Source organism: Lutra lutra, chromosome 8, assembly GCF_902655055.1.
Source record: "Lutra lutra chromosome 8, mLutLut1.2, whole genome shotgun sequence".
Taxonomy (NCBI): Eukaryota; Metazoa; Chordata; class Mammalia; order Carnivora; family Mustelidae; genus Lutra; species Lutra lutra.
In genome coordinates this window covers 19,804,817-19,831,249 of record NC_062285.1, presented here as the reverse complement: position 1 = coordinate 19,831,249, position 26,433 = coordinate 19,804,817, and the positions used below count along the sequence as shown (strand labels likewise).

Below are 26,433 nucleotides of genomic sequence, written 5' to 3'. Positions count from 1 at the left end.
GCTGTTACGTGGGACTAATTTAAAACTCCTTTATAAACTCTGTTTGTAGGCTTTTCAATTGTGTTTAAATACATTGGTCTAATTTGATTCTTTGGCAACCCAGTAAAAGAAAATGAAAATACAATCATTTGCTTTTTGTTAAAAGATACTACTATAACTTAAGTATCTGCCCACATCACATACCCTATAGATCACCTTCTTGTTAATGTAATTGGGAAAGGTGGGGGTTCAGGTGGGATTTTTTTATCTCACGTCTCTTTCCATGTAGTCTGTTCCATGTCTCATGATGTCCTCAATGCTCCCAGACCAACTGGTAACTGCCTCTCATTCGGCTGGGCTGCTGCTGCAAGTCCAGGAGGCTCGCCTTACTCTATAATTTTACCTCTGGCAAAAGAGGAATTATGTGCACAGAGAATTTCACAGCTTCAATCCACTGTAATGAACTGAACACATCATAGCCTTCACTAAAGTGACAGAACTCACTAGCAACTGGTGAGAACCAGAGATCAGATCACCTGCCTGCAAGTTTAATGTCTTGAACCATTCTACCTTTCCCTTTTCCACCTTCCTTCCTGTACCCACGACGTCGCCAGAATGTAGCTATGTCTCCAGCCTACTGTTCCTTTCTGAAATCCTTGAAAGTAGGTCCTAGAAATAAGCCCAGAGATTACACTAGGATGTAGCTAAAAGAAAGTCATAAATGACTCCTTAAATGTTTCTCATAGAATTATAAACATTGCCAAGATCTAGAAGTGCTATTGAATAATTCTTTAACATTAACTCCCATACATTCCATCACAATGTTTCCCACCAAGAATATGTTGTACCTTACACACATGAAACAAATGATTTCTGCATAAATGAATGAATAGAGAGATAATTTAGCCATGCTTCTATAAAACACTTACAACATAAAATCATTTTATGTAGATTCAAACTAAGTATTTCTCACTCAAAATTTAGTAGAAATGAATATTTTTGCTTCTGTTAGTGCTGATTTCATTTACAGAAGGTAGAGAAAAAGATTATCATCTACATCAATTAGGTTACTGAAGCTAATATTTTAAAGAAAATGTTTCATGGAAATTTATCTATCAGCTATTTCACAAAGCCATTTTAACTTATTGACCTTGAAGCTCTACACTGAGTGTGAATGCCTGATTTATTGTATCTTTAAGGAATCTTCCTTAAGCACTTTTCAAAGCACCTGTCATAGTAATTCTATATTAACTGTATATAACATTGTGGCATTGTGTCTCTTGATATATGTTGGTGGTTTAATTTCAGGAAACAGCCACTGATACCTTAAAGCATCTTCACATTTTTTAATGCTTTATGTGAAGAAAAAAATGTGGTTATATATAATGTTTATTATAAAATTTCAAACAATAGAGTTAAGGGAAAAGAAACTCCCCTAAGTCCCATTACTTAGAAATAATCAATCAGTATATGGTATCTTTTGTACCTGTGCGTGTGTATGTGTGTGTGTGTGTGTGTGTAATGTGAGAGGATAGAGAGGGAGGAGAGTAGACATACACATTTATATTTAGATGGAGTAATTTTGTAAAATTGAGATTGCACTGTATTATTTTTCAGAAAAATAATAAATTTAACTTCGTATCTGCTATCCTTTGGCAACATACATGCCATCTGTGGGCCACTAGTCTCAGACTTTTGCATCAAAATGTTCTCTTAAAATTAAAAAATTGGGCTTATTATTTTTTAAAACTATATTTATGTATCTTAGATTCACATTTCTATGACCTGGCATGGAACATGATATTAGATTATTTTTATAGTTTCATGATCCATATCATCTACATTCTGACTTACAACCCTAATAACTAAATTGTCTTATTTTTCTTCATGTAATTTCCATTGAGTGGATGCTCACCATCTGAATGTTAACTATAGTGTCTCCATTCCTATGACCATATTTGATTCACCCCCTGGTTTATTTGGTTATATAATTCAGCATTACATTTTGAAAAAGTCTCATTTATGGTATATTCTCTCTGTATTTTATTTACTAAAAATATGCTTGTAGATCTGAGAGTGACCTGGCTATGACATCTGTTACCTCATTGATTGCCAGGGTTGATTCAGCTGATCTGGCTGGCTAGGTGGGTGTGCCCTTCCTCCCCAACACTCCATGCAAGTCCCTCCAGAAGCTGTCCAGGCAGTGGAAAAAGACTACCTCCCCTGATAGAGGAGAACCATATTTCAATTAAGGGTGTACGAGTAGCTGTGACACTCTGCTAGAACTTTCAATCAATCTCTCAAGGTCTATGTGTAAGAGAACATAGGGTAGTCAAGCTTCCAAAACTCCAGACACATCTTTTAAAAAAGAAAGGAAGAAAGAATATGTTTTCTTTATACTTAGATTACAGATTTGTTGCACAAAAATTTCTTTCTTTTTTTTTTTTTTTAGATTTCATTATTTATTTGTCAGAGAGAGAGGGAGAGAGAGCAAGCACAGGCAGACAGGATGGCAGGCAGAGGCAGAGGGAGAAGCAGGCTCCCCGCCGAGCAAGGAGCCCGATGTGGAACTCGATTCCAGGACGCTGGGATCATGACCTGAGCCAAAGGCAGCTTCTTAACCAACTGAGCCACCCAGGCATCCCTGCACAAAAATTTCTTAAGTGATAACTTTCTTCTGCACAATGATTATGTAGACATTGTTTCCATTGGATCTCATGGAGAAGTATTGACTATCAAAGGTTTTTTCCTCTCATGGAGGAGGAAATCCCTTAAGGATAAGTTGGTTTGTCTTTCTAGATGTCTATAAGGCTTCTGCTTCATTTTTTAATTAAAAAATTTATTGAGGTATAATTGACCTACAGTATTATATTTGTTTCAGATATACGCCATAGTGATTCAATTTCTGTGTGTACATTGTGAAATGACCACCACAATAAGTCTAGCTACCATTTGTTACCAAATAAAGTTAATGCAGTATTACTGATGGGACTGTGTGGGGAATCTTGATGCTGAACATTACATCTCCATGACTTATTTATTTTATAACTGAAAGTTTATACTTGGGATCCCCTTTACCCATTTTTGCAACCCCAACCCTCTGGCAACCACCAATCTATTCCCTGTATGTGACTCTGAGTTTTATTTGGTTTTGATTTTTAGATTTCACTTAGAAGTGAAATAATGGGGTGTTTGTCTTTCTCTGCTTGACTTATTTCACTTAGCATAATGCCCTCAAGGTCTATCCCTGCTGTCACAAATGGTAGGATTTCATTGTATTTCATGGCTGAGTAGTAGTACATTGTATATATGCCACATCTTCTTTATCCATTCATCCAACAGTGGATCCTTAGGTTGTTTCCATATCTTGGCTATTATAGATAATGCTGCAGTAAACACAGAGGTGCACATATCTTTCAGATTAGTGTTCTTGTTTTTATCAAATGGATACCCAGGAGTGGAATTGCTGTATCATTTGGTAGTTCTATTTTTAATTTTTTGAGCAAAATTCCATAGTGGCTGAACCATCTACTACAGCTCACAAGTGTTCTCTTTATTCCACAAACTTGCCAGCACTTGTTATTTTTTGTCTTTTAGATAATAATCATTAGACAGGTATAAGGTGATATCTCATTGTGGTTTTGATTTGCATTTCCCTTATGACTAGTGATATTGAGCATCTTTTCTTCCAAGTATTGTTCTGAGTGATGTTGTCCCTTAAATCCATTAAGCCATCCCTATTAAGTTTGTGTGTGTATGTGTTTTACTTTTTCCTGCTCCTTTTGAGTTCCAATGTTTTGTCTTCTAGCTTGCTGATCCATTCTTCTTTATTCAATCTGCTATTGGACCCCTCGAATTCCTCTGGTGTCTTCTTCAGTTAAGTGATTGTACTCTTCAGCTCTGTGACTGCTGTTTGATGCTTTCTTATATTTTCTACCTCATTGTTGAAGTTCCTACGATGTTCATCCATACTTCTCCTGAGTTTGGTGAACATCTTTAGGACTATTACTTTGAATTTTATTTTCTACCTGATAAAGAATTCTTTGTTTTATCAAGGTCTTTTTCTGAGGGTTTTGCCTTTTTCTTTTATTTGCAACATATTTCTCTCTTTCCTAATTTTCCTTGACTCTCTGCCTTTGCTTCCATGTATCAGGTAAAACAACTACCTCTCACAGTCTAAAGAAGTGGCCTTGTGTAGGTGATGAGCCTTCTTGTGCAAACTTGTCCTAGCTCTTGGGTGTCTCTTGATTCTTTCTGGTTCTGTAAGTCCCCCGATTTATTCCTGGTCTGTCCCTGTTTTTGAGACTGTGCTAGGATCCATCCGTGTTCCAAGTGGACAAATCTCATGGAGCCCTTAGTTCCAGGCTAGACGCAAGAAGCCAGGCCCCAAGGGAGCAGTTTTACAGTGTGCAAATACATACAGTCTTGTGGGGCCATTATCGTAATCCCTGCGGCCTCCAAACCAGGAGATCTAGAGGGGTCCTCTGGGTGACAGTTGCAAAAATTGGGGCTCCAGATGAGTATGTGAGCTCCTTTCTGGGGGGTCTTGTCAAGCTGTAGAGAGGCCATGGGGGTGTGCAAGGATGGTGTCTCCCTTCTTATATTCTTTGGGAGCACCTCCATGGCCTCCAAATTCGTGGAAACCAGAAGCTGTTTCTCAGGCTGAAGCTCCAGATTAAGTAAGTGGGCCTTCTTCACAAGAAGACTGGGTTGTGTTGGCTTGCCAGGAACACTCTCTCTGATTATTACCTTCTTCAAGGAGCCAGTCAGTCAAAGGTGGTGGGGGGGGGGCGGGTCCCTGTGTGGATTGCATGCACCCACCGGCTTCAGCAAGGCAGCTAGAGAGTGTAGGGGGAAGGGCATGCTCACTGGCTCACTCACAGTGCTGGGAGGCGGGGACTATCTTCACTGCACACACCTGTGGGCTCCAGGAATGCATCAGGAGAGTTCCTTGTCTGTGCGCATGTCCGCTTTAGGCTGGGATTGGGGAACACCACAACCACTCATGCTTACCAACCCTGGCCAGGGAACAGGGAGCAAAGTGTTGTAACTGCCTTCTTTCACAGACTATAGTTAGGGAGCTGGAGAACCTTGTGACCATTTGCGCTCACCTGCCCCAAGCAGGGAGCAGGACATACTGCAAGGGCCTGCACCCTCCAGGCTCAGGAGGGCAGTGGGATGGTGCCATCATCACCACTCAGCCCCACCTGTCTTGGCAAGGTGGGAGGAGGATGCCAAGTTCAAGCTCATCCACCTGCACTAGCAGGGTAAGTGGAGAATGTAAAAATGGCCTTTGGCAGTATCTCCATCTCCAAGGAGAGTTTCAGCTGTCCTCTGGCTCTGCAACAGGTGCTTTTATTGATTGATTATTTATTTATTCATTTTTGTAGCAAATGTTTTTAGATTAGCAAATGAATTTCACGTATAGTTCAGGTGCTTTCCAAACTGTCCCCTACTGGGTCTAGAGGCAAGTGAGACTTTACTGGAAACTTTTAAAAGGAAATCTCAGTTTCCCTTAGCACATCAGATCCCTTGGATATCAGCACTTTTGGTTTTCCAAACCGGATATTTTAGGGGTCATCTCTCTGGTGCAGATCCCAGGGGTTGGAGTGTCTGATGTAGGTTGTCACCAGTTCCTCACTCCTCCTGGAGAAGCACCAGGCAGGTTAGATCCCCCTCCCTATTGTATGCCCCCACACCAGTGGTGGGATTTTGGGGAGACCTGTCTCTATCTCCATCCCATCTCGGTGTGGTGTTTTTATCCTTTGCTGTGGAGAAGCCGTTCACCCAGCTTGCAGATCTTTTTCAGAGGGAAATGATCCTGCTGTCATAGTCTGGTGTGTCCCTGGGAGGAGGTGATTTTAGGTTCTTCTTACAACACCATCTTGTGGAATGCCCTGCTCTTTTTTTTTTTTTTTTTAAACCTATGAGAAATCTCACCAGGAAATTTTTTTGTTTGTTTTAAAATTTTATTTATTTGACAGAGATCACAAGTAGGCATAGAAGCAGGTAGAGAGATGGGGGAAGCAGGCTTCCCACTGAGGAGAGATCCTGATGTGGGGCTGGATCCCAGGACCCTGAGATCATGACCTGAGCCGAAGGCAGAGGCTTAACCCACTGAGCCACCCAGGCGCCCCAGGAAATTTCTTTCTTTTCTTTTTTTTTTTTTTTTTTTTAAATTTTCAGCATAACAGTATTCATTGTTTTTGCACCACACCCAGTGCTCCATGCAATCCGTGCCTTCTCCAATACCCACCACCTGGTTCACCCAACCTCCCACCCTCCACCCCTTCAAAACCCTCAGATTGTTTTTCAGAGACCATAGTCTCTCATGGTTCACCTCCCCTTCCAATTTCCCCCAACTCCCTTCTCCTCTCTAACTCCCCTTGTCCTCCATGCTATTTGTTATGCTCCACAAATAAGTGAAACCATATGATACTTGACTCTCTCTGCTTGACTTATTTCACTCAGCATAAGACACTTCTCCAATGAAGACATACAAATGGCTATCAGACACATGAAAAAATGTTCATCATCACTAGCCATCAGGGAGATTCAAATTAAAACCACATTGAGATGACACTTCTCCAATGAAGACATACAAATGGCTATCAGACACATGAAAAAATGTTCATCATCACTAGCCATCAGGGAGATTCAAATTAAAACCACATTGAGATACCACCTTACACCAGTTAGAATAGCCAAAATTAGCAAGACAGGAAACAACATGTGTTGGAGAGGATGTGGAGAAAGGGGAACCCTCTTACGCTGTTGGTGGGAATGAAGTTGGTGCAGCCTCTTTGGAGAACACTGTGGAGATTCCTCAAGAAATTAAAAATAGAGCTTCCCTATGACCCTGCAATTGCACTACTGGGTATTTACCCCAAAGATACAGATGTAGTGAAAAGAAGGGCCATCTGTACCCCGATGTTTATAGCCACAATGGCCACAATCACCAAACTGTGGAAAGAACCAAGATGCCCTTCAACGGATGAATGGATAAGGAAGATGTGGTCCATATACACTATGAAGTATTATGCCTCCATCAGAAAGGATGAATACCCAACTTTTGTAGCCCAGGAAATTTCTTAATATTCCAAAATTCTATTGCAGATTTTCTTGGGTCATGGTATACAGATTCAAGTCTTTCTTTGCCTCAGAAAAATGGTTCATCTAATACATTAAAAGAAAACTTCTCTCTGCCACTGTGTATATGTATATATATCATTTATCTGATATACAGGATCTCTTTTTTCTATAATTTATATGATTATCCATCTTCAATATTTATTTTATTCTTCTTTTCCATTTCACATTGTGTACATTTCTCAAGACTGTTTTCTATGTTTTAACTAGTAATTTATATTTTTATAAATTACTTTTATTAAATTTTTATTTTTTTATTCTGTTCTTTTTGGTGGGGGGAGACAGAGGGAGAGGGAGAGAGAGAATCTTAAGCTGGCTCCATGGCCATGGCTGAGCCACACGCGGGCCTCTATCTCACAACCCTGAGATTATGACCGGAGTCAAAATCAAGGGTGGGCAGCTTAACCAACTGAGCCACCCACACACCCCTTTTCTTACTACTAATGAATTCATTGCTGTAATTTTTTCCCTGAATACCAGCTCACTATTTTTCTTCTTTTATGGCTGTATCATGTTCTCTTAGTTTCTTTTATCAACATTAATTTTTATAGAACATAGAGAACTATTTTTTAACTCTGTTTTTGAGGAATTTAATATACACAGGTAGTACTTTATTAGTTTTAAACATTTACCTTTATGTGCAATATGTAGTTCTTGTGAATTCATGTATGTGAGAACGTGATATATTTGGTATATATTCATGCTTGGTAAGAACCATTCAAATTATAATATCCCTTTATTTATTGCAAAACTGTCTTCATGAGGTAACCAGCTGATCCAGTGCTAAATGCCTTTAACTAAGAACTTTGCTTATGTCTTATCTATTCATTTTCATGCATTTCGAATGACCAGCACAGTGATGTTCATACAACCTGTACTTGTTTTGTTTTTGTTTTTGTTTTTATTCTCAGTGAAGTAAATTTAGAGTTCAAATGCTGTTACTGTATGAGACAGTGTAAGGCATCCATAAAAATGACCCATCATCAAAACAATGTAACACCGAACACCGATGAAAGAAGACAGGTTAAGAGTGGATTAGGAATTGTATAAACTGATTGTTGCAGAATGGTTAGCTATAGTTACAATGATTTCCCCCCTGTATTTTTGGTGTATGTCCTCTGTTTACAGCTGCACATTTGCAGGCATATTTGAGAAGCATGGATTTATAGGATTTATAGCTACCTACTGTGCCATCTACTTTCAGTAACAGTTGGTTTCCTAAATGAATTGGCAAGTACATATCACAGTAGTGTTTTGTTTTATTTTCTATGGCATTAGAAATAGTTTGCTTTCGAGCAGAAAAGGAGAATCTTTGTGCCTGAAGTGGTTTTTGACAACTCTTTAAGTACCATTACTCCCATAAAGGACAAGATGTGGTTTGAATAATTTAGTAGTGCTAAAATGTCACGTTTTTGAGATATCTATTTTATGGCTTTCCTTGAAAAACTGAACCAAACACCTCTCCCTGGAATTTAACAACTTGTGTGTCTAAATTCTGGGTAAGCAATAAATTGTCTTCCTCTTTGAATAAAAGTTGCCATGACAACTTGGCAGGCTTGGGCTATAGAAGTCGAACACCAAACTCCAGTCTTTAGTTTCTCAATATTTTCAAAGATGTGACATAATTTTGGGCAGCTCTGATTTAAGTAAAAATGAACATTATTATTAGACATATCAGTGATTGTAATTAGAAAAAGATCATGTGTATTTTTGCAAACAGTCCGTTATTTAAGCATAATGATATTCTTTATGTTAACTTCAAGACTGTTTCTTGATTAATTATAGAGACTTAGGAGTTAAGGGAAATACCAAAGTCATTTTAGATATGTCAATTGTAGCAATTATATTGAACTCTATACTGAAAGTCTATAATTTTTAAGAGAATATTTGGTATTTATATGGTAAGTTTTGGCATCATCATAGACTCTGTTATATAATTCACCTGAAGGTCACATCTCTGACCTCAGTCTTGCTGAACTCTTTAGAGTAATACTAGCAATAGGGAGAAGAATTAAAATTTTTATTTAAACTTATTGACTATTTTTTTCAAAACCCCCCTTATATGCAATTCATTGAAATATAAAATGAATCATTATCCTTTATAATTCAGGCTTGATGATTTCCAGCAGTATAGATGCAAGTGTCCATTCCTGCCGTGTAATTAGCTGGAATACCAGAATTGAATAGATGTTTATTATCCAGATCTATAAGTCTGTAGAGATTACCTTATTCAATGTTGCTTAAGTTAAGTCTCTTTTCGTTGGAAGTTAGGGAAATGTGTTTGTCAGGATTCTTTGGTTGGAAGTTAGGGAAATGTGTTTGTCAGAATTGACAATAACTCAATTCAAGGTGTTTTAATAATAACAAATATTTAATGATTCAACTAAGTAAAAAAGCCCAGGATGCACGAAACGCACTGGATGGGGGTGCTGGCTTTCTTGTGCTTGCAGAGATGATGACTTCATCTCTGTCTGTGTTTGCTTTATCTTCAGGTGGGGGTTCCTCATGGTAGCAAAATGGTGGCAGTAGTTGTAAGTCATATGGCTAGACATCTCAGCCATCAGAATAAGGCAAATTATCTCTTTTTATATAAACTCCTACATGTCTCACTAATTGGTCTATTTTAGGTTATGTGCTTCTAATGCCATGGGCTGTTGTGGCCGGTGGAATGATGGGTGTAGAATGGCTTGTGCTCAGTGTCAAAGAGGGTACCCACCTCACAGCTTCCATGGTGAAGCACCAGACAGCAGAAAGGTGCTGAATATATGTTAGAGACACAACAAAATGCTTGTTCCCCTCCTAGAACCCAGGCAGTCAGTGTCATAATGTTCTGGAAGAGAGTGCTGGAAAACCACTAGAATATTAAATCTCTCTTGGGCTGCATGGAATCTTATTCATGGTTCTTCTTTGTATCTCCTTTTCTCTTCTTTCTCTGAAGAACTTTTTTATTTTTCATTATGGTTATACCCATAATTTGCATGTGATACCTAGAGTTTAATTAGAGGTTGGAGATTTACCGAGGATTTTTTTTAATCTTACTGTTAACATTTAATCACTGTTCTCAAGACTTATATTTAGGGCCATAATTTTTCTTTTATTCACGGGGAAAAATCTGTTTAGAATACTGCCTAGGAAATTCCTTTCCTTTATGTAGTCAGCTTTCTATATTAATAGCCTGATGACTTGTGAAAAGGTTCTTGGAATTCCTGTTCTGACTAGATTTCAAGAATAATTGTATTTTATTTAATTAGCACTTCAGTAACAAATGCATTCAACAGAGTTCGCATTCCATACCTTATTATTCAAATCATATACCTTCTATTTACCAAACATTATCTTTACATATACCTGAATGTTTTAAAATATATTTTATCTAGCAGACTCCTCAAATTGATAAGCACATTCACATTTTATGGTAAAAAAGAAAAAAGTAAAATCCATTGCAATCTGAGTTAGGCAAGAATCATATGATTTTTCTGGGTGTTCCTCAGCAATATCCTCCTTTTAAAACATTTAAATCTCTTCATTGAGTGAAAATTAAAGGTTTTGTGATGGGCACCATGGTGATAATCTATACTGTGACTTCAAATAAAAGTAGAATTTAATAACCCAAATTATAGGGGGAAAAATGTGTTGTTTCCATTCCTAGGATCATTAACTTAGATCCGGCCCAAGTTTTAAAGAAGAGAAGTTTGGATTTGTCGTCACTCAGTAGTAATTATAGTTCAGGTTTTCAGTAAATATTTCCAAAAGTGACATTTTGTTCAGGCGGCAGTTAGAGCCCCAGAATTACTGTGGTAAAAAGACATATTGTAAACAGAGTGTACATTTTCCTCTATGTTTTATTTATTTAACAATTTCCTCTAAAGAGGGTTATTTTATATGTTTTTAAATCTAATTCGTTTTCCTTAGAGGTTATTTAACGCCTCTGGCTATTTTGAAGAATAGTAACATGTCTAGTTTCATAGTACCGTTGTTGTTCGTTTTTTAAGAATTTTAGGGACACTATCTCTAGGGTTTTTTCTTTCCTTTGGGGGCGGACTTTCTTTTTTTTAATGGAACTCTGTCTACAGCTGTGTCAATTATATAAATTAGGTATATATTGACTTAAATGCTTTTTTTTCCAGCCTTATTGAGGCTGGAATACATAATTGACATAGAACATTGTATAAGTTTAAAGTGTACATCCTCTTGATTTGGTGAACTTATATACTGAAAAACAATTGCCCCTAATGCTACCATTACTGTTCGCGTTAGCTAAGACCTCCATCACATCTCATAATTACCATTTCGTTTTTGTAGTGAGGCATCTATTCTCTTAGCTACCTGCAAGTGTATAATTACATATTCATTAACTGTAGTTACCATGCTATAGGTTAGATCCCCAGAAGGTATTTGTCTTATAACTGGCAATTTGTACTCTCAGCTAACATCTTCTCACTTCCCCCATTCCACAACCCCTGGTACCACCATCGTACTCTGTTTTTCTGAGTTCGACTTTTTCAGATACCACATGTAAGTGAGAACATACAGGATTTGTCTTTCCCTGTCTGATTTATTTCACTTAGCATAATAACCCCAAGGCCCATCCATGTTGTCTCTGTTCTTGATGTGCATTATTCTTTTATTATAGGAGGACACAGATCACAATTACTATATATCTCGGATATATGGTCCCTCTGATTCTGCCAGCCGGAGTTTGTGGGTGAACATAGACCAAATGGAAAAGGACAAAGTGAAGATTCATGGAATATTGTCCAATACTCATCGGCAAGCTGCAGTAAGTGCTTTGGCATTTTTAGGGCTTTTTCCTGCTGGGAAGATATTCTTGCTTTAATTGGCATATCAGCCCTGGTTTGTTGTGTTCACTTTTTATTATTTTGTTCTGCAATTGCAATTTAGGTTAGTAATTGCATATAAGATCTTAAAGAAAATGAAAAAGAATTATTTTGAGAAGCCACTATCAATTTAATAATTAATTAAATAAATTAGCCATAATTTCCCTAGCAAAATGATGAGTTGAATATTCAAAGTTAAGATTGATCTGGGATGATTTTCAGTCTTCTTGTAATCTATGAATTTAGAGAACATTGGAAAAAAAAAACCAGGTGAATTTGGTATCTCCCATTTTACACAGGTTTATTAATCTCTTGGTCTGAAAAAGATTTCACCAGAAACATTTATGATTCCAATGGCATATGTAGACCAAATTATGTATCTCAGTGAAGAAGTTTGATATAAAGGAAAAAAATTAAATCTGAAAATCTCCAAACATTTTTTCAGCCTGATTTTATCATTTACCAGCTCTGGCTCCTTAAACAAGGAATGTAACTTTATAATGAGGTGTAGTTTCTGCATCCATATAGTGGTAATGGCAGGATACTAATACAGGCGTCACTTACTTTACATGGCTTTCCATCTCCTATTCCACATGTCTGACTACAGGCTTATATAGATTAGCTTTTCAATCTTCACAGCATATCCCCTTTTATTTAAATATTATTGCCATCCAGGTATTGGAGATGAGAGAACTGAGTGTTGGAAAAGTCAAGGAACCTGCCTAAATAAAGGTCTCCAGCTAATAAATGATGAGACAGCACTTTTTAATAGTCATTTTCTGAGAAATTCTTGATTTAACTTTTCAAAAGTATTTAGTTTTGCTCTCATGGATAATACCAATGATCTTACCATCAAGGAAATCATGTCTTTGCAGTTTAATATGACTTAAAGTGAAAACACAACAACTTCGGCCTTTCAAATGTAATTGCCATTATTGATTTAAAGATAGAACTAATAGAGTCAATGGCTTACGTGATTTAAAGAGGCACAGATTTGATGGTTATATCAAAATTTTTAGCCAAAAATCTTCATTGTGTATATGTAGACTTTCCTCTTTCCAGGAAATCAACTTCTAACAGTTAAAATGGAAATTAATAACTTACCGTGAGATGATTCATTGAATTGTTGGTGTGGAGCACAAGTTTTCTGAGACTGAGAAGCAAACAAAGGAGCCATCTCGCCTTACTGAATTCTGTCATCCCTTTTCTTTTCCATATTCAGGCAACCCCGGGCAAGATGACAGATTCAGAAATGATTCACTGTTGGATTTAGAACAGATTTTCCCAAAAGAAGAGCAAATGAGAAAGATTAGATTAGGACAATGTCTATCGGAAATTTCTTGCATTTGACAGTCTTCCCACTATATTACAGTACCTAATAGTGTAAAATGCCCTTTGCTAAAGTTCACATGTTGGGTGCATCCAGTTGAAGGAAGTTTCCGTAAATTGGCCCAACTGTGGTGTCAGCCGCTATGGATGAAACCTCTAGGCAAGAATGAAGGTTATCAGTTAAACTGTTAGTGGATTTCTGCTAACACACTTTTATAATTTCCTCTGCTCTTCCAAAAGTGCAGCAGTTTGAATGTCTTGTCTTTCCTCGAAGAATATTTTTTCTGTTGGGAAGAGGGCTCGCTTAGTTGCCATGTGGCCTCAATTCTCTGGTTTGTCTCAAGAAAAATCATGATGCTGTAATGAGCCATTTTTTTCTTACTGGTAGTGTGGGAGTAACACTGTTGTTTTCAACACCAAAGATTGGCTGAAATGCAAATGCTTGAGCTTCTGCTTGTGACTTAGCTGGTGTTCCTACATAGACATCAGAATACTTACCATTGGTAGAAACTTTTATTTTAGCTACTCTGTCATTGTCATACCTTGTTTTTTTTTGTTTTGTTTTGTTTTGTTTTTTAACAAGAGTTTTAGCCATTGAAAACATTTCTTAGAGTTAGAAACTGGTCCTATACCCATTTTCCCTATCGCTATCAACAGAACACACACACACACACACACACACACACACACACACCCTAGGTACAGGCTTCCATTTACAACAACAGAATTGATAATATTTCTTAGCTTTTTGTTTTCTTTTTCCTGGAAAACTTCACCATTTAGAGTCCTTCACCTAAGTATATTTTTATGTTGGAACTTACACATTTCGTTAATAGAATATTTTTAAAAATTTTTCTACAGGGGCACCTGGGTGGCTCAGTGGGTTGAGCCTCTGCCTTCGGCTCGGGTCGTGATCTCGGGGTTCTGGGATCGAGCCCCGCATCGGGCTCTCTGCTCAGCAGGGAGCCTGCTTCCTCCTCTCTCTCTGCCTGCCTCTCTACCTACTTGTGATCTCTATCTGTCAAATAAATAAATAAAATTAAAAAAATTTTTTTCTACAAACATTCTTGCTTTGTTCAGTGTATCTGTTAAATCTTACTCTGAGATTTCCAAATTTTAAAGAGTGATTCATGTTTAAAATTTCCTCAATTGGCCTCTCCACCTTTCCAATCTTGCTTCATTCTCTTTGCTCCATTTCTGTTATGCCTTCCTGGGAGAAGAATCAGGTTGAGGACAGAACTGTAATGTATTATGACCAGGGAGCTCAGTAGGGTCCATAAACACCCTCCCTCCTACCCCCACACAACCCAGGCACCAACTGCTGCTACTCTCCCCCGTGATGTTACTGAGAGGCTTTAGCACAAGGGAAAATGACAAACAGAACATGTCACATCCACTTTATTAATTAGGTTTGTTGATGTCGTAAGCATCATAATCCTTGGTGTAAAGCTCTCTGGTAATTTAGCTGGAAACAGGACTTAAATTTAAGCTCTAAGGGAAGACGGATGTTTCTCAAATCTTATCACCCAATGGTATAATTTTCATGGCCAAGGACATACATTCTGTCAACAAATTAGACAAAAAAAGAGAAAAGAAATCTGTATCTAAAGGCAGACCCAAGAGCATTTGGCTAACAAACCCAACCCTGGATAAGCCGGAGGTGAATGAGAAAACTGGAAAAGACTGGGTGTCCCTGAAGATGCAGCTTCCCTCTCCCTCCCAGGCTGCTGCAGAATGGCTCAGAGGAAGGTAAAAAAGTGTCTGACTTGAAAGCATGATATTTTTTTGAAGATTTTTTTATTTTTAGAGAGAGAGGACACGGGAGGGGGTAAAGGAAGAGGGAGAAAAAGAGACCCTCCTCCCACCGCAGGCACAGAGCCCAAGCACAGAGCCAGGTTACTGGCTCAAACCCAGGACCCCAAGGTGATGACCTGAGCCAAAATCGAGAGTTGGCCACTTAACCAACTGAACCACCCAGGTGCCCCCAGCATGATTTTTTAAAGAAATATTTTCCCCTCCACCACCATCATTTACAAAGGCAGTCTAAGCAGGATTTTGGAGTCTTAAAGTAATATTCTAGTAAAAGGAAGAGAGTAGAATTGAAGTAAGAGCTTTCCCTTTTCTCCTTTCCACAATAACATTTTATAATATCAGGGTGGAGGAAAACTTAGAAATCATTCGTTTCAAATCCTTCATAAGCCAAAACACATTGATTTCCTTTTCCTTTTAGAATGTAAACCATACTCATTAGTATGTATATTACATATGTGTGCTATAATTTGATTATGATCTCCCCATTGTCCTTTTTGGTTTGAATCACATTTCTTAAATCATTATTGTAAAAAAAAAGCAAGTGTTAAAACCTAGTTTTAACTTTGATAGATTAGAGGAAGAAGCATGTTTTCATAGACAAAGGATAGTGAAAATTTGTCTAAGCCCCCACCATATGGCAAGCAATGAGCTTTATATTCAAATACTGGAACTTATTTAGATTTTTTGTCCTTTATTCAAAGTCACACAGTTGTCAGACTGCAGATCTAGAAGTTTCTGACTATAAACCTAGGAACTCATCCCACTTGTTTCTTTTCCTCTGTGTGAACCTTCAAATTCCATACTTTTGATATTTTCTTCTGTATTTCTATATCCATATTATTTAATTTGTTGTGGGGCACAAAGTTTAATTCCACAGCCGGACAAATTAGAATTATTTTGCTTTCTGAAACCATAGTTTATGAAATTCTGATTCACAACTTCTAGAGAAGTACCACTGTCCTAGTGGAAGGAATTCAGGGTCACGGAAGTCATGAAACCTTGGCTCCAAAACTCATTTTCTCGGTTTCTGGCCTCTCTGTATCTCAGTTTTATAACTTGGAGGAAAGGGGGAAAAAAATACCTGCCTTGACTACCTTCTAGTGATTCTTTAAGAATAAAAATGAAATGGATTTGAAAGGATGCTGAAAATAGTAAATAAAAATGAGATTGTAAGGCAGTGCTATTTGAGAGGCCTTATTCTTTATAACAAAAAACAATCCCCAAATAAGTTAATCCCAAGTGCTCTCCTGGATTCTCCAGTAGATAGATACGCATCTCTATTTTTATCTATGTTGTAGCTCCATAATTTTTTTCCGCAAGAAAACACCAGTGTGCTCTTGGCCAAATGTAAGCATGCTCTTAGCTTAACATTTTTTTTTAATCTATTTGTTGGTAGAAAGATTGATTCTTTATATAAGAAACCCAAGCAAAAATAAATGAAATTCTGCTATCTCTGTCATAGTTCAGGTACGGTTTTTTATGGAACTTGTATGTTTTTTTTTTTTTTTTAATTTTGAAAATTGGACTACTCTCAGTGGAGATCCTCAGACTATATGAAGATGCCCAGAAACCATCATTTTAAAATATTAATTAAGTTGGGATACCTGGGCGGCTCAGTCAGTTAAGTGTCCGACTCTTGATTTCGGCTCAGGTCATGGTCTCAGGATTGTGAGATGGAGCCCTGTGTTGGGCTTCTTGCTCAATGGGGGGTCTGCTTGAGATTCTCTCTCCCTCTCCCTCTCCCTGCCCCCCCCCCTCTTTTTTTTTTTTTTTTTTGGCCAGGAACGTAACACCATTCCAACTAACATTTCCATGGGTCTTTCATTTACATAATGTTGCTGTTGGTGGGCTAAATTTGGATGTCTGTGGTGATTTGATCAGTTGTTTTCTCATACTGCACAATTTCATTTTTTCCTGTACACCAGAAAATCTGTTGAGAAGTTGTTATTTTTCTAAATGATTAACTCAGAAGTCAGTGTAATTTGCTGTCTCTATTAGGCTGCAATTTAGACCACATATTTTTGCCTGAGTTCTGTTCACACTAACAATAAGTTGCTTTTATTTATTTTGACTGTGACTGGTTGGCTAAACTTGCTTCTCTCTGTCATGTGAGCTGTTCCATTTCAAGTAAGACCTAACCGTTCATCAACCTGGCCTTATTGGCCTTTGTTCTTAGGATTTTCCTCTAGTTTAATGACAGACTGGCATGAGTTGTGTCTCCATGAGTCTCTCTGCCAAAATTCTGGTTTAATTAGTTCATTTTACTATTATTATTGTACTTAAGTCACTTATCAATTTTGAGAATAATTGTCTGTGTCCTGAAGAAAGTATTACTTGAGGGACTTTTATGGAAAATAAAGGCATGTCTTTGTTCCATTCCACAAAACTAACATGAGATTAGAGTAGCTGAGTTCTCTTCCTCTGCATCCCAGGGAAACGAGTTGGTCCACCTGCCTTAAAGCCAGTCAATAAATACACAGAAAGATATATTCCTTCTCTTGCTGATGGCTTTAATAACACAGATTAAATGTTCCTTAGGCTAACCTAATATGCTGAGTTTAGTAAACATGTTTTACTGATACAATTACTTACATAGATGTATATTAGTAATTATTAAAGCTACCCTTGAGATCTTCCTGTGAATCTAGGAACCACTTCAGACAGAGAAAGGACTTTGGAGAGTCTTAAAGATAGCTTTATGAACCCTACAGTGATCAATTTTAATGCATGTAACAAGTCTTTATATAAGATAACTTTATATAAGTTATATAAGATATAACTTATATAATATATGTTATATAAGATAACTTTATATAAGTTTTCAAATCCAAAAACATACTTTAAAAAGAAATCATACTCTAATTCATCATATTTCAGTTCAATTCAATCTTATTTCTCCATATGTGTCTTTAGTGGATGACTACCATTATTTGTGTAAAATTAGAGTCTTGGAGGTAACCTTATTCATACTCTGTGACCAGGGACAGTTGCAAAATAATTCTAGATAGATAAATCTCTGCCCAGCTTTCAAAGTTACAAGTGAGGCAGACACTTGAGGCTTCTCTGGAACCTTCTTGGTCTGAGATTTCATTTGCATGAAACTTTCATAATCATAAAGCTCCTAACATGGGACCCCACAGCCATGTCTCAGGTGGAATAAATAAGTTCATTTACTCCTGTTTTTCCTTCTAGATTCTCTTCTCCAACCTATTTTTGATCATCTTTTCTGAGATGTCTCCATGAGCCCATGAAGACTTACTAACAGTTAATTTTACAAAACACGAGTGCAAAACGTATTCTCACCCTGAAGTTGTAAAATGATAAAGCTTTCACATGACTCTTGCAGGAAGTATTTTATAACACAGAAAAGTTAGCAAAACATGGAATATAATATTCTTTAAGAGTGGATGCTACTGAAAAATATACTTAATTCCTATGAAAAATCTGAAATTATAGAAGATAAAAAAAATTTAAGACATTTTGGAACTGGTATTTCTTGGACAAGCTAGTATTTTAGAACTTTTAAAAATATTGGTTATACCAGGATGCCTGTTGACACAGTCAGTTAGGTGTCCAACTCTTGGTTTCAGCTCAGTTCGTGATCTCAGGATCCTTGAGATGGAGCCCTGCGCTGGGTTCTGTGCTCAACATAGAGTCTGCTTGGGATTCTCTCTCCCTCTCCCTCTGCCCCTTCCACTCATGCTCTCTCTTTCTCTCACTAAGATAAATAAATCTTTAAAAATATATAATACTGATTTTCACTACCTTTATTTTTGTCTCTTTCCTTTTACCAAGTTATACCCTATTGCTTACCCTAAGGAAAATAGAATCTTACACTGTTTGTTTATAAGTTGGCTTCCCGTTAGAATTTCTGCTGTGCCTCAGTTTCCAGACCCAGAAAGTGGGTATCTGTTTCCTTCTTTACTGGAGGTGCTCTGTTAAAATGCCAGTGGGACTAGAAGTGAACCTCCTATAGCCACTCTCAGTTGGTGATGAATTGCCAGGAATGTCTTATCATGCAGCAGCTGCTACCTGAGAAGAAATGCCAAGTAAGGTTCATTGCTGATAAATGGGCCAGGGGTTAGGCACCTAAGCCCTAATCCCCTGCAGGGTAGATTGTAGAGACGGGTAGGTTTTCTAAGGGAACAACTCCCAGACGCTGTGTTGGGAGGCATCATTTTTCACAGATTTTGAAAAATCCAGAAGTTGCCAACTGTGGTAAAATGTTAGAAATTAGTGAATCTGTATAAACAATATAGAAGGCTCTTTGTAACTTTAATTTTAAATGATTTCCAAATAAAAAGTTAAAAAAGAGAAGTTAACAAAGGAAGATGAAGAGGTAAAACTGAACTTGTCCTAAATTTCAATTTCAACCTGTAATCAAGTTTTGAATTGTTTATTTATTCTTCTGATGAACTTGGCCCTCATTTAGTGCCAAATCTTAACATCTCAGTTGAAAGGCAACTTGATATCATGTTTAAATATACAGACTTTGAAACAGGCTACCTGGATTTGACTCCCCACTTTGCCAACTACTCCTGGGTGACTTTGAGTGTGTTATTTACTCTCTGTTCATCACTTTTCTTATCTGTAAAATGGGAACGATAACAGTATCTACCATCTAAGGTTGTCGTTAGTATTAAATGATTTACCATTTATGCAATGCTCAACTCAGTGGCTGGCATGGTGCTAGAGATGTCCTTTACATTAATGTTAACAATCATCATGCAAACATTTAACCTTTTTAACACAGCTATTTTCCACTGATGAGAAAGAAGGGAAGACAGATTGTAATCAACTCAGGCAAGAGAGGACCTTTGCAAACAACAAAGGAGCATCCATAGGAGTATTTTTCTTGCCCTGCCCTGTTGGAGGTTCACTGGTCAAGGAAAAAACACGAGTGTCATTGCCTTTGGTATACTGTGGTCCCAAGTCACTGCTTAGTGCTTAGTGAGCCACTGCCTGGCTAGCAGGTACCTCTATCCCTCAGTTCCTGAAATGGAAAATTTCAGGCCATATAAGTGTTACCAGGCAAAGTGACAATGTTATCCAGAATGCAGTCTATTTACCCTTTTAACACATTTCACGCTTGCTAAGCTTTCCTTACGGCACTGTTTTTAGTGTTTCAAAGACCATTATGTGACATAGAGCCTTGCTGCTCAAAGTGGGGTCCCTAGGGGCAGTATCAGCAGCCCTAGAAGTTTGTTAGAAGTGCAGAATTTCAACCCCTTCACCCCGAGAACTGCAGAATCAGAATCTGTATTTTAACAAGTACCCCAGATGATTCTCATGTGCACTTCAGCTTGAGACGCCTGACGGAATCCACTGCCTTGCTTCTAGAACAGTGTGGAAAAATCCAGATGTGGCTTCTGGTTCTTGTCCTCCTCCCACCCACCCTCCTAGGACTTCTTTATAAAATCCCATTACTCTTTCTCTGTTCCCCTGAACAGTGTTGCTCTGCACCCTGCCTGAATGGTAAATATTCACACAAACAACTTTGAATAATTTTCAACATGTACAAATGCAGGGCACGCTACCGCAAGCCAAGTGTTTGCTGGGAACCATGCAATGAGAGAGGTCAAAAGATAGGGTGACAGTTCACTTCACCTCTAATTCCTTTAAAGGAGCATCAGGTAAATGCACAGTGTTTCCATTTTGTTTGCCAGTATAGGCATGGTCCCATGCAGAGCATCATTTAATATGCAGGGTTAATTAAGTTCTTAGTTTTGTTAGGAAAAAAGTGCTGAGGCAGTTAGAATTTCTAACTCAGAAAATCAATTCAGTTGATGGGCTTTATTTCTGAAAGGAATAGCCAGTCTCTTGTCCATATATTTACATATTGATTAGCCCCTTTCCATGAACGTTTTGATCTTTTAATTAGGTTTCCAGTGTTTTTAGTCACTGGATTAACAATCATGTCCTGTCCACATGGGCTGTGAAAGGTGGTTAACATTGCATTTTTACCAAAAAAAAAAAAAAAAAAAGTTTTTCCATGATCAAAATGTTATGAGTTATACTGGTCACTATAGCTGTTTTATTTCTGGAATACACTCAGCTCATTTATGGCCTAAACAGGATTTTTACTTCAGGGGCCATCAAAGAAGTTGGAATCGCTGCTGCCTACATGTATATGCCCTCCGTCACTCATTTTCTCTCTTTAAGAGTTGCTTATTGGGGAAACCTGTCCATTTAAATTTTTCTATCTCTACATCTGCATACATACATGTGTATGTGCCCACATTTGTATCACTCTCCTGTCTCAGTTTATGTTACTTTTGTGAGGAGATCAATTTCAGTGAACTGGGTGAATAAACCAGTGACAGGCAATTACCATTGAGAATTGTAAAAAAGAAAACAAACGTTCTCTAAGTTTAGAAAATAAGAACCCTGGATCTGTCCTTGGAGGGTAGGAAATGGAAGCATCCACGCCGCACATGTGCAAAAAAAAAAAAAAAAAAAAAAAAAAAATGGAGTTCAGTCTGTGCGCATGTCTGTTGAGAAGGGACCTGTGTGTGGCCATCAGGCCTCATGGTGCGTGGCTCACTGTGGCTCCACCCAGCACGGCTCAGTCCATCCAGGCCCTGAGATCCTGAGTTTCTTCAAAGAACACTGTACATTTTTCGATTTTCTCTTTTTTTATGGCTTTGGCCTCATGCATATAAGAGCCTTCTGACTATATCTTATTATTACTGCATTTTAAAGGAAATTGTTATGTCTACCAAGAACAAAAACATGAATAACTGATAGTATTAAGGGTCCCAGGTAGAAAACTCAGTTATGGAAGGTCTGATAAAAGGTAGGAAAAGAAACACCTGGTATAGAAGAAGGGGGATAGAATAATATAGTGGTCAAAACTCAAGAGTTTTGGAGTCAAATGTATGTGGATTAAAATTCTAGCTTTAGTACTTCTAGTGGTTAGAACTTATTATTTCGTTTTGTGTGTGCGTGAAGTTTTTTTTTTTTTAATTTCAGGTTTTTTAAAAAACTTTCAAAAAACATTGAAAGAGATCCCATATAGCTTTCACCTAGCTTCCCAAATGTCAATACCTTATATATTCATGGTATAATTATTGATACCAAGACATCAACACTTGTCCTATACTCTTAACTAATCTGTAGGTCTTGTTCATATTTGTTAATTGTTCCCAGACCATCTGTTTTTCTTATTTAGAATCCACTCCAGGACCTACATTGCATGTATTTGTCCAATATCCTAGCATCCTTCAATCTATGACAGTTTTTCAATCTTTCTTCGTCTTTCGTGAACTTGACGCTTCTGATGAGTAATGGTCTGTTACTTCATATAATGTGTCTGATTTGGGGTTTGTCTGCTGTTCTTCATGTTTTAACATGGGTCTCTGTTTTTGGCAAAAATTACTTTTTGTGGTATTACAGAAATGGTATTTTGTCCTTCATTGTGCATCATATCAGGAGGTACGTGACTGGTGATGTTAACTTTGATCACCAGCTTTGGGTGATGTCTTCCAGATTTTGTTCCTTCACTGTAAAGTTACTATGTTTCCTTTTGTGATGATCAGGTATCTTTTGCAGGATACTTTGTGACTATGCAAATATCCTGTTTATTATCTTCCAATTTCTAATTTTAGCATTCATACTTGCCAAAATACAGGCAAAATACTTGGCATAATGGCTGATATATTAAATGCTAATTCTATTTTCCTAACACCAATAAATATAGTAGTTATGATTATTCCAATATAACAAACATGAGAGCATCATAACATGGCTCAGAACATAGTATCTTATGGTGATATTGGTTCTGTTGGTAAAGCAGTTTGCCTGCATTGATATTAGAGACAACAGATATCCCATCACTTCCAGCTCTTTGTTAGGAATCAAATAGGGAGCTATTTTTGTTTAGGAAACTAGTTCCAAGGAACTATTGCTATGCTAGGCACCTTCGTGTGTGTAATGTAATATTCACCATCATTGACTCAGCGCTTATGAAGGTCCACATGTTATTTGGTCATTTGATCCTTATAATAAATGCTTGAAGAAACGTCTTGACTACAGATGAGCAAACTGTGGCTTAAGTAGGCTAAATAATTTATGAAATCACACAGCTACTAAGCACCAAAGCAGGGATATAATTTCAAGTCTCTCTGAGTCCAAAACCATGCTAGATCATTAAAAATGAGAAAAGAACCATCGCAAATTGAAAAATAAAGCTTCATCATGCTCCATTAAAAGAAGATTACAAAATGTGTGTTTTCTGATTGGTAAAGGAGGAAGGCTCTGGTGATCGATTCTAAGCACTTATAGGTGAATGAGTTTTATGTGGACTTTATCCAGGTTCAAGAAAATTACTCAATTGTGCATTCTGGAAGGATATATCATATCACAATTAAGAAATTAAGTTTATTCATAGTTAGCTACAAAAAAGCTATCCTAAGAAGAATGATTATTCAATCATTCTTATTTACTAGATATATAAATCTTATTGGAAATGAGATTATTTATTCAGGTATTCCAGACGAAAGCTAGTGTCACTAGAAATACCCATGTAAATAAAGCAAAACGTATGTTTTTTCTTAAATTTTGCAGTTCCTCTCAATGTTAAGGCTTGCCATAAATAAACAAATTGAAAATCATATGTCTCAAGATTTATTTGATTTATTTTTTGAAATGTTTTTGGGAAAAATAATATAGACCTCATTTTGCCAATAATAATAATAATAATAATATCCCACCTATTTGACAGCTACAAGATACAAATGTGTGCCCCTCAAACATCAAATGATTTGAATGACTGAGAAGAAAATGTTAAAATATGTAGCTAAATATTAATGATTGATTCATGAATTCATTCTCCAATAAGTGAATTATCCCTAAATTCTTCGGACACTTTGCTATCATGAACTCATGAAATCAGCAATTACTTAAAGTTTAGTTACTACTGATTTTCTTGCCATAAGCTCCAAGCTCTTTTTATCAGGATTATGTCTTAAACAAATGGAATAAACACTTGGGGGAACCAGGAAAGTGTAGCTTTATTGCTGTACATAAGAAGATGTCTTAAAAAAAAAAAAGTCTTAAAATAAAAAAGCAGTTTTTATTAATGACATTTTAAAAAATGGCTTTTAAGATGATAAATGTGCCCACTCCATATACTTAACTTGTATTAAGAGGCTTCTGTCTTTAAAGTGTTACAGGCATTGGCAAATTAATTTATTGTTGTAATACTGCTGAGAAATAGGCAAACAAGTTAAACTACAATAGTCTTTACTTAGGATTACAATTCCCGTGTTATTAAAAAAGAATTAGCAGAGATCATAATAATTAGTCTGAAACAGATAGCAATTAGCATAAGAAGAATCTGTAGAAGAGGCAGTAAGAGGTGCAGACACGCTTAGAGGTCTGGGAGGATGGCCCTAATTGAGTCTGATAGTCTGTTCCCAGCAGCAATTTTATGGGGTGCATTGTGGGAGATTGTGATGTGGTTTTAAAGGTCACAGTTGTGCATGGCTGTACCTGCCATGAATCTGCACCATACCACCTGGGATCTATTTATAAACCTGTACAAACTCTTCAAAGAATGTTTCATAAGTTTATCCTCCCCCATATGGAGAAGTCATATGTGCTTGCTTGTCTCAAAATTACCATTTCTCCTTTCAAATAATTCACTGCTTTCCACGGAGTGTAAGGAAGTAGCAAATTCAGTTGATCTTATTTATGTCACGCATGCTCTTGAAAATTTCACTTCTGAGCTTTTATTTTATATTTTTTCCCAGACTGTTAATTAATAATCACATGACAGGTTTGCTGAACCCTTCCTCCCTTTACATGGATATATTGCTTAAGGGGCGAGATCCAAGACAGGGTAAAGTGCAAAGTATGTTTCAATATTACGTTGGCTTTTGTTTACAGTGGCTTTTTGTGACAAATTCCAGGGTTCTGTTAGCCTTTCTGGTTGCAGAAGAGTCCCTTGTTGAATATACTACTTGGGGTCTTTCTTATTTATTTTTTATTATATAGCTAAAAGATGCTTAAGTAATGAGTCCTCTCACACCTAACCAAAATAACTCTTTGCCTTGTACTCTTTCTCTTGGTTGGTGGTACTGCAGTCCACCAGTCACCCAGCTGGAAACTTGTCCTTTTTTTCTAGACTGTCTTCCTTCACTCCCAATTTAAGTGTCCTTTCAGTAATCACAAAGTCCTTCTGCTTTTACTTTCTGCCTATATGTTGACCCATCGCTTCTGTTCTCGTGGCTTTAGGTCTCATCTGGTTAACTTCTGGTTCTTCCTTCACAAGAGTCAGTGTTAGTGCCTTCTGCTCTGGGATTGGTGGCCTCTCTTGGTCCTTACTCTGCCCCTGCCTAGTCCTGCTGTTTATCCCTATGTGATGTTCCCCTGCACAACTTTGTGAACCCTTAAAGGAAGGAATTGGGTGGGACTTACTGACCATTTTATCCCAGCCCCTGACTTATGGCCTGGTAAATATGAGGTGTTAAGTAAGTGATCGTCAACTGGATGAATGAACAAATAAAGTTTTTCTTCAGCTCCCCCCATGCCTGTTTTATATATCACACTGAGACAAAATAATGATCCAGTTATCCATGGGTAATTATATTGAATATATAATCATTCAGCTTCCAAACACATCATGAAATTCTAGGGAAATTTATGTTTGGTTTGTTTGTTTGTTTTTTTAAAGATTTTATTTATTTATTTGACAGAGAGAGATCACAAGTAGGCAGAGAGGCAGGCAGAGAGAGAGGGAAGCAGGCTCCTCGCAGAGCAGAGAGCCCGATGCGGGGCTCGATCCCAGGACCCTGAGATCATGACCTGAGCCAAAGGCAGAGGCTTTAACCCACTGAGCCACCCAGGCGCCCCTGTTTGTTTTTGTTTTGATATTATTTGGGTGTGTGTGTATGTGTGTGTGTATGTTTTAAGAAGGAGTAATAATAATTTTCAAAAATTTGCCTTTCTGTATGACTTTCCCCATCACTTTGTTTTAATCTCAGTTAATTAGGACCATTGCCTTTGGTGTCCATCAAATTCAGGTTCCAGTTCTAGTTTTCATCTTGGGCCGTTTTTAATTTTGATACAGTTATTATTTGAATCTTGTGCAACTGCTTTATGTGTATATGTATATACATAAAGAATGCTAGGTAAGATATACTAAGAAGACATAACCTGAACTAAGAGGTCAAAGAGGGACTTTCTGGATGTGATCCTAGCTAGTTCTTGTTGATGCTTCTTCATATTCCTTCTGGCTCCCTGAGTTCACCTGAAACCATGGGAGGCAGTTCTAACAAATCAGCCACTTTCCAGCTTAAGTACTGTGTTTCTTCTTTCTACCTGA

At 37.4% G+C, this 26,433-nt stretch overlaps 1 protein-coding gene across 2 annotated transcripts in view; it reads left to right on the top strand.

Moving 5' to 3' along the window:
* PLXDC2 (plexin domain containing 2) overlaps nucleotides 1-26,433 on the top strand; it is a 489,244-nt gene that overhangs the window by 218,404 nt on the left and 244,407 nt on the right. For both annotated transcript variants that reach the window (XM_047740347.1, XM_047740346.1), the window contains one exon: nucleotides 11,762-11,908. In XM_047740347.1, the coding sequence (XP_047596303.1) occupies nucleotides 11,762-11,908 (147 nt within the window). The remainder of the gene's footprint in view (nucleotides 1-11,761; nucleotides 11,909-26,433) is intronic.